This window comes from Corvus moneduloides, chromosome 5, assembly GCF_009650955.1.
Source record: "Corvus moneduloides isolate bCorMon1 chromosome 5, bCorMon1.pri, whole genome shotgun sequence".
Taxonomy (NCBI): domain Eukaryota; kingdom Metazoa; phylum Chordata; class Aves; order Passeriformes; family Corvidae; genus Corvus; species Corvus moneduloides.
In genome coordinates, this window is record NC_045480.1 from 2215477 (window position 1) to 2229127 (window position 13651).

The 13651-nt window shown below is 42.7% G+C and overlaps 1 protein-coding gene across 1 annotated transcript in view; it reads left to right on the forward strand.

Annotated features, from left to right (window-relative positions):
- The window catches only part of C5H20orf194 (chromosome 5 C20orf194 homolog), a 74770-nt gene extending 62421 nt beyond the window's left edge, over nt 1–12349 (forward strand). Inside the window, exons 30-37 of the mRNA XM_032110536.1 lie at nt 12–147; nt 493–579; nt 2015–2121; nt 2809–2883; nt 3036–3238; nt 4856–4921; nt 5265–5358; nt 6803–12349. Coding sequence (XP_031966427.1) covers nt 12–147; nt 493–579; nt 2015–2121; nt 2809–2883; nt 3036–3238; nt 4856–4921; nt 5265–5358; nt 6803–6915 — 881 coding nt within the window. The 3' untranslated portion in view covers nt 6916–12349. The remainder of the gene's footprint in view (nt 1–11; nt 148–492; nt 580–2014; nt 2122–2808; nt 2884–3035; nt 3239–4855; nt 4922–5264; nt 5359–6802) is intronic.
- The last annotated feature ends 1302 nt before the right edge of the window (nt 12350–13651 follow it).

Here is a 13651-nt window from a genome sequence, read left to right on the forward strand (position 1 = left end):
TCCTTCTACAGGACTGGTGAGTAACGTGGTTTTCACAAGTCATGCCACAGAGCAGAGGCACCCACTCCTCGTGCAGCTGCAGAGCCTGATCCGAGCAGCAAATCCTGGAGTTTCCTTCATCCTGGCAGAAAATGGAATTGTAACGAGGTAACGTTAATCAGGATTTATTGCTTTTGGCACGTGGGCCATGAGCACTCAGAAACTTCTGTTCTCTTGCTTTTACTCTGGTGATTTATAGGAAGGAAATGCAGATTTTTCTTAATTGCTTCTTGTGCAAAAGGGATTTTCCCTTTACATTTATGGGCATATAAATATGGGGATTAGGAAATGTGTTTTGTTTGCAGAGTGTGATTTATGTTACTGTTACTGCCATACTAAAGGAAAAATGCTCTTAATTTTACTGTCACTAGCACATTATGTTTTATGTCAGTAGATAGTGGCCATTTTATTTAACTTAGAAAATTAAAAATCTTCATTTTTATCTCTTTACAGGAACGAGGATATTGAATTGATTCTCGCAGAAAGCAGTTTTTCAAATCCTCACATGATGAGAGCTCGATATTTAATGTACCCTGGCTGGCAAGTATCTAGACTGAGAAGTATTAAAACTATTTTTCTAATTAACTTGAAGATTAAAATGTTTCACTGACTTCATTTATATTTTTTTTTCCAAGACTACTCATTTGGAACAGGCAGCAGCTTTGTAAATCATTTTTAAGAGAGCTGATGATTATTCTTAGTGGATACACGATTGCTGCCCTTTTATGGGGGAAAAGGCTCCTTTCTGGCCACCACTTAAATCAATGGCAAGATTACTGTTGCTTTCTAGAAGAATAGGCAAGAACCCTCTGGGAATAAACTGGGAAGGATTGGGATGGGTGAGGTCAATAATGACTGGAGTAATTTCATCCTGACAGCTATTCAGCATTACTGGAATGAACTTGCTCTGTCAGTCTGGCCATTAGCAGAACAATTATTCATAAAACCCAGGAACCTCACTGACAGCCTTGGCACAGGCTGAGGCACAAACCCACGTGGCACCACACTTTCCACTGAACACCGAGACGTTTCTCCTGGCTCAGGGCTCTTCACGCATCTTGTTGCAGTTATCTGTGCTGCACCTTTTTGGCAGAAATCTGAAGCTGTCAGCCATCATAACTCCTGGCTGACCGGTCTCTGTGCTGGAAACATCATTTATTTATCATACCTTGCAGTCCTCTATGGGTATACATCTCTTTATTCATAAATCTGCTTCTAAATTGGATGCAAGTAGCCAAGTAAAGCTGCTGGAGTAAACCAGCACAAGGCTTGGGATGTCAGAGCTGCTTGTGGATTGCATGGAGCCAAAGAGAGAGAGCAGGAAAAGAAAATATTTCAAACTTTTGGACAGCTGTTGATTTATTTGGTGATGGTATGCAAGAATTGTATCTGGGTAGTGTGGAAGAAAAAGAGCAGCAGGAAGAGCATCAGAAGCACCCAGGGAGATCTTATTGCAGCCTTCCAGTACCTACAGAGGGCTCATAAAAAAGGAGTAGAGTGAGTTTGTACATGGGTAGATGGTGACAGGACAAGGGAGAAGGGTTTTAAGCTAAAAGAAGAGAGATTTAGATTAGATATTAGGGAAAATTCCTGTGAGGGTGGGGAGGCCCTGGCACAGGGTGCCCAGAGAAGTTGTGGCTGCCCCTGGATCCCTGGAAGTGTCTGAGGCCAGGTTGGACGGGGCTTGGAGCAATGTGGGCTGGTGGAAGGTGTCCCTGCCCATGGCAGAGGGTGGGACTGGATGATCTTTAAGGTCATTTCAAACCCAGACCATTCCATGGTTCTATAAAAAGGAATCCTGAGTGCTTTGACCAACCTAATGCTGTTGGTAGCATTTTCATGGAGAAGAAAGCTCAATATTTTCCATCTTAAGGGCAAGGCTCAGCTGTGATGAAAGAACAGATGTTGTTTGTTGGATGAGAAGCACAAGCTCCTGTGATTTCTGTCCACTGAAGGTGTTTGTTTTTGTCTCCAGGTACGAGGGCACATACGGGGCTGGGCCTGTGTTCCCTCCCATGGTTCAGATCTGTGTGTGGTTCAGTCGCCCTCTGGAGAAAACACGATTCGTCACCAAGTGTAAAGGTACCAATGAACTTTGCCTGACTTGATGGAAATCCAAGTTTGGGATGCTGAGGGATAGAGGGGAAGGAAGGCACTGACGTAACACAATTATTTAATCACTGCTGAAGTGAACTTTTAATTGAAAACTCAGCTTTCCTTCCTAAAAGTACAGTAAATTCTGTTCCTTAGTGTCTGCTCTGGAGAATTGTCCCGTGCTTTTTGTTCAGATGAAAATCTAACTGAATTTTTGGTTTCTAGGACTGAGACAACTTCCTGTGTTTGCTTTTTATTCTATGTTTAATTGTATTTGATAGTGTTGAAATACAGTTTTATAAGTGACCATCAGCTTCTGCTTTTTATGCCAAATAATTCTTTGTAGCTACTAGAAAACAGGCTCAGCTCTAGAGTAGATACATTATCAAGCCTCTCCTCTTTTCCTTAGCCAAGCAGTGTCAGAGAGGAGGATTTTCCTTTCCACACACACTGTAGGAGTTCCTTATGCCAAACACATGTTATTTCCCAAACCCCAGAGCAAAGAATGAGAAAATAAAGAAGCGTTACATAGTGGGACTCCAAGGGACATGGCAGCTTTTCGCTTGGAAGCACTGGGATGTGGATTAGAGATCAGTTGCACAGGTTTTACCAGAAGCTGCAGCAAGGAGGAGAAAAATAAGTTGAGATAATCTGTTTGTCTTCTGTTTCAAACAGCAATTAAGTCATTGCTCAAGCCAAGTCCTTTTTCTGGAAACATCTATCACATCATGGGCAAAGTGAAGTTTTCAGGTAAGGGCAAATTACTCCTGAGGTGTTGTGATCACACTGCATGTTATGGGTATTCAAAAATGTATTTCTGTGCTGGATTCTGTCTGCACCAGTGTTGATGTTAGATTAGATTAGCAATTATCAGGCCCTTCTTTCTGTCTTCTCCTTGGTAGATGCTGATAAAGTCATTGAAGTCTGTCACAACACATCAGCAAATTCCCTAAGCCTGGTGCCTGTTCCGGAGGGGCCAACTCCTCCTGATTCCAGAAGTGATCCCAGAGACTGCAGCAGTCAACAGGAATACTTCCTTGTGTTCATTGGCTGCTCCCTGAAGGAAGAGGATATCAAAGATTGGCTCAGAGAAACTGCAAAACAGGTTTGTGGGCAGGTTTCCTTTTGTTCAGTGCTTGGCATTTCTTAACAACCAAAGGAAAAATCCAAGTGTCTCCATGAAGCATTTGGGTTTCTTCATCTCTTTTTTCTTCTTACCAAGGTATTGACATTCAAGGGTGCAAATGTATTTCAGAAAGGGGACCAAGAGTTTACAGATGTGTGTTGTAATCTCTGTATTGTTCTAGTGCTTGCTACAGTTTATTCATGGATTGATCTGCTCTTGAATGCTTGAGCAAATGGATTATGTCCAGGATAAACACAGGGTGATTTAGCTGAGCTGTGATTGCCAAGGGCTGAAGTGTGCTATGAAATAAATCTTGAAGTACCTGAACACTGGCAAAGCTGAAAATCTGTTTTGATTCACTGAATTAAACCTCCTTGGAAGTAATCCACTGAAATGGAGGGTAGAGTCCTGTTCATTTTGTCGTCCTTAATTAATCAAGTGTACTTCTGCATGGCTGGTGTATCCATGCAGTAGGAGCTGGAGTAGGGAACACAGAATGTGGCTGTTGTAGGAAGCTCAGAAGGCACAGTTTGCACACAGGGACTGCCACAGCTGATGGATAGAATCATAGATCATAGAATCCTGGAATGGTTTGGGTTAGAAGGGACCTTAAATCCCATCCAGTCCCACCCTCTGCCATGGGCAGGGACACCTTCCACTATCCCAGGCTGCTCCAAGCCCTGTCCAACCTGGCCTTGGGCACTTCCAGGGATCCAGGGGCTGCCACAGCTTCTCTGGGAAACCTGTGCCAGTGGAACTTTTTGGAACATCTGTTAGTTGAAAATGCTCCAGATTACTTCTTTATAGTTTAGGATTTGTACAGTATCTCCAAGAATTTGTGTAGGAAGGGAAAAGTGTTTCCTGCAGACTGTGGCTGGAGCAGTGGCTGGAGCAGTTGCTAAGGTTCTAAAGTTTCTGAGGTTTTTGAGTTTCTGAGATGCTCAGCTTCTCATCTCCTGTTCCCCTGTATTAATTCAGGGAATTAATCCATTTTCTGTGCTGATTATCTCATGCTCTGTACTTACCACGGGGGTAATATATGGAGACAAATGCTTTTCCATGTAAAAAAGCTCTCTATGGAACACTACTTAAATTTTATGAAAACTTGGAACTTCAAATGCTTATCTCAAGTGTGAAGTGTTTCCTCTTTGAGCAATTCAAGACTATAAACACTTTTTGTACAGTCATGGCTAATTGAGGGTTTCAGATGGCTCTGAGAGTTACCACATGCTGCAGGAAAGAAAGAGATTACAGAATTTCTCAGACTCAAAATTAAGTTGTTTTTCTGTTCCTGTGCCAGTTTTCTTACAGGAAAGCTGTATTTAAATTGTCTTGTTTAAAATACTGAAGGAATTTTTAATTTCTAAGTGTTTTCTGTAAGATCAGTGAATTTTTACTTTTGTTTTCAGAACATAGTTGTGAATGCCTTCACAGAATTGAATAACTTCAGAAAATAATTTTTGAAATACATGTTTCTATTTGGTGGTTTGGGTTGTTTGTTTTTTTTTTAATTTGAATTTATTTTTAAACTAACTAAGGTATGGTATCACATTGTCACTCTGTAGTCACATAACTGGAGTCTCATTCTTCGTACAGAAACCTCAGAGGAAAGCCCTGAAAACCAGAGGAATGTTAACCCTTCAGGAAATAAAAAACATTCACGTGAGTAAAAGCAATAACTTAAACCCCTTTCTTTTGGCTGATTTCCCTTAAAATATCCATCTGGATGACAGAGCACCTGCCACACCTGCCACAACAAGTGTGCTGAGCACTGAATTATTGCAGCACTTACTGTCTTTAGAGGTACTTGGAGCACAACTGAAGCTGTCCAGGAGGGATTTGAGATATAAATCTGATCTCAGAGCTCCAGGTTTGCTCTGGAAAGCAGGAGGTGTAAAATTGGACATCTTTGGTTGCTGTAATGGCCCTTCCATTTTCTTTTATCTGTTTAAGTTTGTAAGGATTGTCCCTACAGATGTTTAATTTAAATTCTTTCTTACTGCAGGTGAAACGCCACTTGGATCCACTTCCAGCTGGTTATTTCTACAATGGGACTCAATTTGTGAATTTTTTTGGTGACAAAATGGATTATCATCCATGTATCCTTTAAAATTGGGGGTTTGGGGGGAGGTTTTAAGTAGGGAACAAATTGCAGCTCTGAAATGTAAAGTGCCAAAGGAGATATGATAAAGAACCAGTTCCTTGCCAGCTAAAGCTTAGTGTTAAAACCCTTTCTGAGAGATAAGATCTCAGCAGCAGAATGGAACCAACAAAACAAACCCCAAACTGCCCATGAGCTCACACAGGGAATAATTTTTGGACCACAGCTTGTCAAAGAAATATTTTTCAAACCAAATAGTGCTGTAATAGCACTGAATGCCTGGGCATGACTGATAAAACTTCCAAATGAATGTAGTTTTATGTGTGCACACACTCAAGTGGAAACAATCATATTTTTGTTCTTAGTATTGCCCTGGCACTTCTTGCCAAAGTTCCAGCGTATTCCTGTTGTCCTTGCTCACCACCTGGGGACACAGGTTAGTGGTGGTTGTGGCAGTGCTGGATTAACAGCTGGACTTGATGATCTCACAGGGCTTTTCCAGCCTTAATCATTCGGTGATTCTCTCATTTTCATAACTTTCTGTTGCTTTTTTTCTTGGTTTGGTCACCAACTTCCAAATTGGTTTTATATTCCTGGTTTATTTTTCACCATAACCAAACTTGACAAAAATCCAGGTGGGTTCTGTGATGCTGCTTTGGAATAAGGACAGTTATTTTCTATGCCCTGTGGCATAGCTTTGAAATTTTAAACCAGAAAATTCCTCTCTGCAGGGTACGAAACTCAACAGCAAACTTGGACTTCAATATTCACTGGAGAAGTTATTGATGCCCCTGGATCCCTGGAAGTGTCCAAGGCCAGGTTGGATGGGGCTTGGAGCAACTTGGAATAGTGGGAGGTGTTCCTGCTCCATGGCAGGGGGTGGAATGAGATAGATTTTAAGGTCCTTCCAACCCAAGCCATTCCAGGATTCTTCACTCCACCTCTCCCTTGGTGGTTTACAGTGAAAGCTGCAGGCCCTGCTTAACCCTTTCTGGGGGATTTGAATTTTGGGTGGAGTTTTAGACTTCTGCTTCAGCAGAACCGCTGTAAATGTGTTCACAGAGCCACAGAATAGGTTGGGCTGGAAGGGACCTTAAAGCTGATCTTGTTCCAACACCTTCCAGGGATGGGGAGTCCAAAAACTTCTTTGGGCAATCACCACCCTCAAAGGGAAGAATTTCTTCCTAAGATCTGATCCAACCCTGCTATGATTCTGCTGTTCTTACATCCATCCTCCTGGCTGGGAAATATCCCTTGTGCAGCTCCTTTATTCCTTGGGAACACTGAGCTGTGGTAGCTCTGCCTGCAGGCTCCCAGAGGGTGATACATTGAATTTCTGCTTTCACTGGGCGTCCCAGGACTGGCACTTCCTTCAAACCTGGGTGTTCTTTTCTCCTGAATTCCATTTGTACAAATATTCTTCCTTCACCTTTCCCAACCAGTAATGGACCAGTTCATGAACGATTACTTGGAAGAAGCCAACAGGGAAATCGAGAAGTACAACAGAGAGCTGGAGGAGCAGGAGTACCACGATCTCTTTGAGCAGAAGACTTAAGCACGTGGGTCCTGGGTGGTTCTGTCCTTGTGTCAGGAACCAAAAATGTTGTTTTGTCCTTCTGGGTCACGAGAAATTGAGTGAAATGTCTGTTTTCAGCACTCCTTCCCAAACGAAGGGATCATTCCCCTAAGGTTGGCATTTAACACGGTAACTGCTTAGCTGTTTGTACTGTCAGGTTTGCTTCCACTTCACCTTAATTCCAGACTGTACAAAGCATCACCTGGAATCTCTGGCTTGTGGTGGAAACGTGGGAAGAAGAAGAAGAAGAAGGAGAAAAAGAAGCAAAACTGGATTTATTTCCTAAAAGGTTGGAATGTAATTGTGGAATTGGGCCGTGGTGCAGATATCAAACAATCCCTGGGCGTCCCTTGGAAATGGTTGCTGAACAGTGGGGGATTTCAGGATGTGGGATTGGGGGTGTTCCCAAAGCGAGAAATGGGGGAACATTTGACTTGGAAGAGTCCCCAATCCCACAGCTGTTTGGGTGTTCCCAAAGTGAGAAATTGGGGAACGTTACCTTGGAAGAGTCCCCAGTGCCACAGCTGTCAGCATATTCCCAAAGTGAGAAATGGGGGGGGATAATTAAAAAACTAGAAGAGTCCCTAATCCCAGAGCTGCTGGTGTGTTCCCAAAGCAAGAAATGGGGGAACAATGGGAAAAACTCTGAAGAGTCCCTAATCCCAGAGCTGTTGGGATGTTCCTGAAGCAAGAAATAAGGGAATAATGAAAAAATGTAGAAGAATCCCTAATCCCAGAGCTGTTGGTTGGGGTGTTCCCAAAGCGAGAAATGGGGGAACAATGGGGAAAATCCAAAAGAGTCCCTAATCCCACAGATTTTAGGTTGTCCTCAAAGTGAGAAAAGGGGGAACACTTCCTCAGAGACCTTAATCCCAGAGCTGTCATGGTGTTCCCAAAGCGAGAAATGGGGGAACAATGGGAAAAGCTCGGATGAGCACCTAATCCCACAGCTCTTGGAGTGGTCCCCAAGTGAGAAATGGGGGAACAATGGGAAAAACTCTGAAAAGTCCCATCTCTCTCATATGTCGTGGTGTTCCCAGAGCAAGAAATGGGGAAATTACTAAAAAACTTAGAATCCCTGAATCTACAGCTGGTAGGGTGTTCCCAAAGCGAGAAATGGGGGAACAGTGGGAAAAGTTCAGAACTGAGTACCTCATCCCAGAGCTGTTGGGGTGTTGCCAAAGCAAGACATGGGGGAGTGATTCACAAACTTAGAATCCCTGAGTCTACAGCTGTTAGGATGTTCCCAAAGCGAGAAATGGGGGAACAGTGGGGAAAACTCTGAAGAATCCATAATCCCAGAGCTGTTGGCGTGTTCCCAAAGCGAGAAATGGGGGAACACTTTCTCAGAGTCCCTAATCCCAGAGCTGTCAGGATGTTCTCAAAGCAAGAAGTGGGATAACAGTAGGAAAAGGTCAGATGGGCACCTCATCCCAGAGCTGTTGGGATGTTCCCAAAGCGAGAAATGGGGGAACAATGAGAGAAACTCGGATGAGCACCTAATCCCACAGCTGCTAGGGCATTCCCAAAGTGAAAAATGTGGAAACAGTGGGAAAAATTCAGACGAGTCCCTAATCCCACAGCTGTCAGGATGTTCCCAAAACGAGAAATGGGGGAACAATGGGAAGAACTCATTCTGAGTCCCTAATCCCAGAGCTGTTGGGTGTGTTCCCGAAGCGAGAAATGGGGGAACGCTTTCTCAGAGTCCCTAATCCCACAGTTTCTAGGACGTTCCCAAAGTGAAAATTTTGGAAACAGCGGGAAAAACTCAGAAGAGTCCCTAATCCCAGAGCTGTCAGGATGTTCCCAAAGTGAGGGATGAGGGAACACTCCCACCCCCACATTTGCCAGGGGCACAGCCCATCTGAAAACCTCAGCACAGTTTGAGTCTGCACTTGAAATTCTGACTTTTTTTAGAAGAAAAGATATTTATACATTTCAGGGTGAGATCAGTGGAGAAATCTTATTTTCTTCCCGGTGCTGTCATTGGGATTCTGAAAAATATTTCCTGACTGGCTGCAATGTGCACCTTGCTGTTGCTTAGATTATCCCTGGAGGATTCTTATTGAAATCCTAAAAAACTAAGCAAGGCAAGGGAAGGGGGAGATTCTTCAGCTGAAGAATTCCCTTTCCATGAAGATGAGTGATTTCCAAAGGTAAAAAACAGCAAATGATGTTACTTGAAAGAGGCAGGAACTTGTTTGTGGAGCTTCCAGAAGAGTTTGCACACCGGAACATTTCACTGTGCTGATGAGAAATCAGCTTTTAAGTACTTGCAACAGAATTTTTATAGTTCCTGAATGATAGAACAGGAATGCTGGCAGCCTGTCCTGACTTAATTCAGTGTAATTTAAGAGGAGACTTTATAAATCACTGACTGAAGGGTTATAAAGTACCTTAGCAGCTACCTACAGGTAATTTTTGGAGTTTATTTGAATAAGCAGATTATTGTAGCATGCATGTGTTCAGAATTGAGGTGAGAACAGCCCAGCAGGAATTCTTTGTTTTCATATTCCTTTGCCTTAGGGACAGCTCAGTCTTTTAATGCAACTGCAGCTTTTCTTTCTGACCAGATGTTTGTGATACAGCAAAGAAATGGAATGAAAAATCTCTTGCAGGACACTTAAAATACTTCAAATGTGTCTGCACAGCCTCATCCCGTGGCAGGAAAATGAGATTTAACCCCTGCCATCAAACCTGAGGCTAAATTAGAGTTTATGCTTTACTTAAGAGATGTATTTTTTACCTTTGGAATATGAAATGAGTGAAATTTCAACGACCTGAAGTACATTTTAGGTGGTTTTGGTCTTCATTGCTGGGTGCTTGTGCTGTGGGTGTTCCACAGTGCAGAGGTGGAATTCCAGGTGCTGCAGGCTGGGATAGAAATATTGGTAAGGTTTCATTCCTTGCTTTCCTCCTAGATTTCAAAAGCTGAGTTGAAGACTTCAATATCTTATTTTATGTTGTTTTTTTTTTTTTGCACACCACGAGACTTTATATAAAAAAAACCCTACTTGTATCCTGTTAGAGGCCAGTAAAAGCCAGCAATCAGTTTGTGTTTTTAGGCTTTCCTGGGGTATTCCCTGGATCACAAGTGTGGAGCATCCTGATAAAGCTCGTGAGTTTTATCTATGCATGGCTAAATCTTAGTCTTAATATCCTGTAGTGCCTGTAGAGCAAAGGTAGCTAGCAGTGGGTTTGGGGGGGCTGGCAGGGGTTTACAACTAAGTCCAGTTGGTTGCATGAAATTATTTCACAGCCCAGAATTTTTAGGAGTCCCCGAAATTCTGGTGGTAGCACTGCAATAAAAAGGGGCATTAGGAAATTGAAATCCCAATTCTAATTGCTTTGCCAATTAACTCCGTGTAAACCCAGCTTTTCCAGTCCCAGTTGTCTCATCTGCAAAGCCATATTTCTAGAGTTAGTGGGATGTGATGTGGGAAGAAATTCCAGTGGTTGGGACAGCAGGGACGTGGTGGAGGCTTTGTCTCAACTTGAGTCGATAAAAGAGTAGATTTAAGTGCAATTGATTGAAAATAGATGAAGATGCTGTAGCTGATTTTTGCTCTGCTGAACTCTTTTTAAGAACTCCAATTTGTGCAGCTCTCAGATCAATATGGATGGGGCTGATGCAGCTGGAATTCCCAAGCCCTGTGAACAAAAAAAAAAGGAAATAATTGGTGTGTGACTGTGCAAATTGAGCTGTTCCTTAAAAACTGGAGCAGAAGAGCTCGGAACAAAGGCCTAGAACCCTCCTCTCCTGTGCTGCATGTGCTCTATGGTCTTAGCTGTGTATTACAAAGACCTTTCACCAGACTGGTACTGGCTCAATTCATGTATTTTGGTATTGAAAGAAATTGATTACCTCAATTTTTATTGTTTATTTTTTGAACTGTGACTTTCAAGCAGAAAAAGAAAAAGAAAAAATACTGAAATAGTGAAACTGTGACAATGGTATCCTTGAAATGTAGTAGTGCCTTGCAGATGACACCATTTATTCCCCAAAATAAATGGATGTCGGGGGTTGCACCCCCCTTTTTTTTAAAGGAAAAAAGAAAAACAAACAGTTTTGGTGAAAGGACTTAAAACTTTAACCTAGTGACAAATATTAGCACAAATGGTTAAACTGTTGAAAAGAAAACTCTTTGAGGACTGAAATATGTAAATGCCTGATGCTGCTGCTGTTGAAGAGCAGTTGCTGATTTTTTGGGAGTCAATTCTAACGATCAGCAGTGCTTTTTGATGTTTTTTTTTTTTTTTTTTTTTTTTTAAGAAGAGTGTAACTTTTGTACTCTGGTCAGAGCTGTTTGTACTGTATGGAACCCCCATCCCAGGGGATTTGCTGTCCTCACTCCTTGGAAGTCAAGGTGAGGACGGAGCTACTCCGAAGGATCGAGGTTTGAACGTTTTACTGCTACTGTATAATTAAAAAACAACAACAACAACAGCAACAAAAAAAGCACCATTTCTAACCCACTGATGTTTGGATACAGCAAAAGTGCCATTACACTGTTCCTTTTCTTTTTTACTGTACTTGGAAAATTTGTGTCCAGGCATTCCTGAGCTTGGGAAGTGCTAGAGAGTCCTCAAGGGGTTTCCACGCTTTGCTGACCTTTGTTAGCAGCTTGTGGTGGTGTTTTTTTTTTCTTTCTCCTCACCGAGAATGAGTGTGATCAGAAGTTACTGAAGTTATAGGGGTTCAAATGTGACAAACTTAGCAGGGGAACCTTTGCAACTTGAGCTGCTCTGCAATCTGGGAGTATTTCCTATTAAGCTGTGCAATTTGGGATTAATCCAGTTTTACACTTTGCAATTAACACACCGGCTTGCAGGGAGGAGTTAAGTTGCATGTAAGGGTTCCCTAATAAGTTGGGGTTTTTTTAAATTATTGTTATTTTTTAATTGAAACTTGTCTGAATTTGCACAGATTTAAGCTCTGGAATACTTTGGTATTCTTGAAAAGGGAAAAAAAATTGTGACTAGTATAGTGAATTGTAAACTGTGAGTTGTTAGAATCACAAGGTTCAGCTAATCTTAGGTTGTTAAAAATGTACCTCAGAGAGCTCGTGAGAAATCGCTTCATTTTTACACAACAGCCAGATCCTGACGTAACACTTCTCACTTTACAATGTGCCAAAATTCACTTTTATACTAGTTCTCAACGCTTTAATATTTGCAACTTTAAGTTAAAAACGTGTTCTTTACAAACACTACTGTAACTTCAGTTCAGCTGAATGGTGTGATTGAAGCTTTTTGCCTCTCGTATTTATTACACAACTTGACTCAGTAAATACAAAATTACCTTTCCATTTATTTTTGTATTGTTTTACATGTTTATACCTGCAGTTTGTGTGACTTTTACACCTGTAACTCCAGATGTGATGGAAAGAACCAATAAACAGTATCCATCCACTGCCTGGCTTTGACTCCTTTAATGAACTCACAGGTTCCTAAACTGGAATTTTTAAACGTTGAGTGGTTTGTATTTAAAATCTTTAAACTGGTAGAAAGATGAGTAGTTTGTATTCAAATTAAAATACAAAAATTTAAGGTTTTGTGGGTTTTTTTAGCCGCTATTTTAGGTTTAGACCTTCTTGCTCTGGCTTTTAATTGGGTAAAATTCAAACTAGAAGAAGATTCATCTGCCTCGTGCTGCTGTCTCTGTTTTTCAGCAGCTGTGAGCGTAAGTTGATATTTGCAGATTTACAAATACAGGAGCTAAACCTTCCTCCTTGTGCTCACACAAATGAGGATGCAGCTTCAAGATCCATGGATCTAAAATCCGGCTGCCATGGGGAGGGCAATCCCACCTTGCCCTTCTTTCCCTGAGGAGCTGAGCGTGAATCAGATTCTTGCTGGTTCAACTGAGCCTGCAGCTGATTTTCTGGCTCTGTTTTCCATCACTTTTGCATTCGTTGCGGGGAGGTTTTGTGCTCGATTCGGTTTTTATGAAGGGGTTATGTAAAACCAGCCTGTTAAATCCAGCCTGCTTTGCTTATTCCAGGTGTGCACATAAACCAGCAGCTTCTGGGGCATGGACTCTGGACTGAAATCCAGGAATTTTCCCTTGCTGTGCAGCTGGGTTTGGAAAGCGGCTCCCACCTGTAAATCAGGAATTTCTGTGTCAGCACTGGGGTGGTGCTGGCACTGCTGGGGCACCTCCAGTCCTGGGGGTGGTTTTGGCTTCTCCAGGTACAGGACAAGACATTGAGCATGTCCAGAGAAGGGAACGGAGCTGGGGAAGGGTCTGGAGCCGCAGGGACAGCTGAGGGAGCTGGGAAAGGGGCTCAGCCTGGAGCAAAGGAGGCTCAGGGGGGACCTTGTGGCTCTGCACAAGTCCCTGACAGGAGGGGGCAGCTGGGGGGGGGTCGGGCTCTGCTCGCAGGGAACAGGGACAGGAGGAGAGGGAACGGCCTCAGGCTGGGCCAGGGGAGATACAGATTGGATATGAGGGAAAATTTTTCAGGGAAAGGGTTCTTACACATTGCTCAAAAGCTCTCCAAGATCATCCAGTCCAACCACTCCCCCAGCACTGCCCAGGCCACCACTGATCCACGTCCCCAAGTGCCACATCCACACGGCTTTTAAATCCCTCCAGGGATGGGGACTCCACCACTGCCCTGGGCAGCTGTGCCAGGGCTGGACAGCCCTTTCCATGAAAAAATGGAAAGTTTAAAATGCTTTGAAAGGGTTTAGATGATGCGGAACTATCTGA